General features: G+C 43.0%; 1 protein-coding gene across 1 annotated transcript in view; it reads left to right on the forward strand.

Moving 5' to 3' along the window:
* The first annotated feature begins 134 nt into the window (after positions 1-134).
* RBM22 (RNA binding motif protein 22) overlaps positions 135-3,514 on the forward strand; it is a 9,551-nt gene continuing 6,171 nt past the window's right edge. Inside the window, exons 1-4 of the mRNA XM_006893687.1 lie at positions 135-188; positions 602-655; positions 1,507-1,536; positions 2,449-2,581. Of these exons, the coding sequence (XP_006893749.1) occupies positions 135-188; positions 602-655; positions 1,507-1,536; positions 2,449-2,581 (271 nt within the window). The remainder of the gene's footprint in view (positions 189-601; positions 656-1,506; positions 1,537-2,448; positions 2,582-3,514) is intronic.

A 3,514-nucleotide genomic window follows, 5' to 3' on the forward strand; every position in this document is an offset into this window, starting at 1 on the left:
TGACGCACAAGGCCCGCCCCTTCAAGGGCCTCCTGGACGCATAAATTAGACGTCAACAGTCCCGGAGCCGGGCTTGTGGCGGTCTTCTCTGCTACTCGGAAGCCGCAGCAGATTTGCTTCCAGACGCTCCCAAGATGGCGACATCGCTAGGTTCAAACACCTACAACAGGCAGAACTGGGAGGATGCGGTGAGTATGCCCGCCCGAAAGAACGGACGGTGGCGGCGCGGCTGGCCTCACGCGGGCGGGCAGGGCGAGGCTGCGGGGAGCCCGAGAGGATTCCGCAAGGAGCCGGCGGCGCGGCCTAGCCCGGCCGGAGCTGGAAGCTAAGGGGGCAGCCCGGGGTTAGGCTTGGAGGGAAGAGGCTCGCCGGAGCCCCAGCACCATCCCTTCCTCCTCCAGACTTGGAGCTGGTTTCCTCCTCCCCCGCCGCCTGCCGGAAGTGCAGACCGCATTCCCGCCCTCGAGGCGGCGGGCACCGGACCCGGGGTTCCTGGCCTGCCAGGTCCCCACCCTCGGACCCCGCTCCCCCACCCCCGCGGCGGGGATGACAGCAGTATCTTCCGAACCTAGTTTTTAACTTGCTTTCTCATTTTCACCAGGACTTCCCCATTCTGTGCCAGACGTGTCTTGGAGAAAATCCTTATATCCGAATGGTGAGTGGTCGTTGAGTGAGAGTTAAGTCTTGTGTCAGTGTTGTACTTGGTGACTGTTGGGCACTTTTACTGACCCGAAGTGCCTGTTTGCAAGGGAGCGTCATGCTAACTATCTCAATTTGGAACCTGTGATATAGGAGCCTTAGTAAAAGCTAACGTTTGCATATAGGTCTTAACTGATGCACAGAGAGTTTAGATGTCTTTTCACATTGCTAGTAAGGGGTAGATGGAAGGCTTAAAATATTCACTGCAGGAACTTAGAAGGAGAACAAGGACTGTAATCTTTTTTCTGACACCCAAATGACTTTTGGCCACTGCATGGTGATACTGTGTGTGTGTGTATGTGTGTATCTTGGAGATGGGAGTGAAGCAAGGTGCCCCCATCCTTCTAAACAAAGGTAAAATGTAACTTTTGATGGTTAGGGTATTGTGATCAGTCTCAGAGGACATGTTGGTTATAATTAAGATGTTTGAAGATCTTATGGGAACAGGAGTTTGTTATTATATTGATAGTAGTTGCCTTCTGATTAAATATGTAAATGAGTTGACCATGCCTGTTTCCCTCCTCCTCTGAGAATCATTAAAACAGGAATTCTAGTTCTTTGTAGAGAACTTGGGAGCCAGAAGTGAATCTTTAAGAGTTACGGAAATATGTGCACCTACCTGGTGTTAGATAGATTATAACTCTAGTAGGTGCTTAGACAGTATCTCAGCCTGACTTATAAAGGGAGCTGTATGTGTTTATTTTAAGGATTTCTCGATAATGGATTATATGTCAGGAAGGAATATGGATCTGGCTTGGTTTTTTTTTTTCACCCGTTAAGGCTATTTTCTGTAATTTTCTTTTTCAGACCAAAGAAAAGTATGGGAAGGAATGTAAAGTAAGTATGTCTGTTAAAGAGTGATGATTTTATTTTACCCCTCTATGTTTCACATATGCCTTCAACTTGTGGAATTGTGTGACGTCTTCTAATAAAATCCAGTGAGAATGCCAGGTGACACAGTACTTAAGTACTCAGGTACCAACTGAATAGTTGGTGGTTTAAACTTAACCAGTGTCGTCTTAGGAGAAAGACTTGGCCCCTGACCATCTGCCCTATAAAGATAACAATTTAGAAAATCCTAGCTCACAGTTCTCCCTTAATCTTAGTGTTGGAATCAACTCAGTAGCATACATTAGCAAGAACACAGTAAAAGTCAGCACTATATAACAGTTCATTTATATGTTCATTGATTGTCTTTTGTAGGAAGTAAGGCATTGTGTCTTATAATGTAGGGGTTTTTATTCTGATGGTGTGGACACCCATGAATTTATATACCATCTCTTTTAGAATTAGACACACATGAACATTTTATCTGATAGCCAAAGGTCAGATACTAGTGCCATTTCTCTCTACTGTAGGGAGATTTGTTGTTGTTATGTGCCGTCAAGTCACTTGCAACTCATAGCAACCCTATGTACAACAGCCCTAAACCCTGCTCTGTCCTGTACCAGTCTCACTGTCTCTGACACACCCACACCAATTACCCCAGTCACTGAATCAATCCACCTCATAGAGGGCCTTCCCCTCCTGCGCTGTCCCTTACTTGAGGGTTTTATTTCTGTATTTTGTAATTTTTTAAATACTGAGGGAAATGGAGTTCTGTGCATATAAAACATAAAATGTTTAGATAATTGGTAAGCTGTCTTCCAAATCCTCAGAGATCCTTTCTTCAAGCCCTCTGTTTGTAAGTCTCCTGACTTGATTGTTCAAGTAAGGCGTTAACACCCTGTGGCTCACTTTGTGTTCCAGATTTGTGCCAGGCCATTCACAGTGTTCCGATGGTGTCCTGGTGTCCGAATGCGTTTCAAGAAGACTGAAGTGTGTCAAACCTGCAGCAAATTAAAAAATGTCTGTCAGACCTGCCTCTTGGACCTTGAATATGGTATGTTAGCCCTGTCAGAGAGATCTGAAAGTATAAAGATTCACTTGTTACAGGAGACCCACACAACAAAAACCAGTCTTTTTGTCTCCCTTCTCTCACCCTATCTCTAATTCTTACTCAGTGTTCCAGTGTAGAGTACTTTTCCTAGAAAGAGGTGAATTAACACTAAGCCATTCTAGAATCCTGAAGAATGTATAGTAGGAACTTAAGAAAAAGTTAAGAATCAGAGTTTTCTTAACCTTCCTCATATTTATGCCTGCATTGAAAGATACTGAGTCTATAATAGTTTCTTTGCCTTGGGATTCCTGGTGGCACAGTACCTAATGTACCAGTGTGCTAACAAGAAGATTGGCAGTTCAAATCTACCAGCTAACTCCCTGAGAGAAAAATAGACATTGTCCTTTATATGATTTATTGGTTTGGAAACTCAGATGGAGGGTTGCCACATGGGAGTGCAGTTGATGGCAGTGTGCATTAGGCCTCTTTCTAGATCTAAAGATTTTTTTCCATAGTAACACTTTAAAGCTAATAGGCTAACTGCTTTATATTTTTCTATAAACTGTGATAGGATTATATATCTCATTACATTGTTTCATTGTGATAATTTTGAAGAGAGTGGTTTTTTTAGCAAGTGATCTTTTTTATGTAGTCCTTTTCACTTGTCCACATCTGTTCATCTTGCCTATTCACTTGTGGATTTCAATTTGTTATTACTAATAATGCAGGATTGTATATGTAATAGTAGTTGCCTTTGTTTATAATTCTTAGGTACCTCTCTGTGTCTTCCTCTTTAGTGGATTATGTTTACCATTGCCTAATTTTTTTTTATTATTAAATTTTATTAGTTTTAATGAACATTTACAGAGATTTTGGGTTTTCATTCATTCATTGTTGCACTGTTTTCTCCACCCTCCTCCCCAGTTCGTTCTTCTT

The sequence above is a fragment of the Elephantulus edwardii genome, unplaced genomic scaffold (genome assembly GCF_000299155.1).
Source record: "Elephantulus edwardii isolate Elephantulus edwardi_28Jun2011 unplaced genomic scaffold, EleEdw1.0 scaffold00130, whole genome shotgun sequence".
Lineage (NCBI taxonomy): Eukaryota > Metazoa > Chordata > Mammalia > Macroscelidea > Macroscelididae > Elephantulus > Elephantulus edwardii.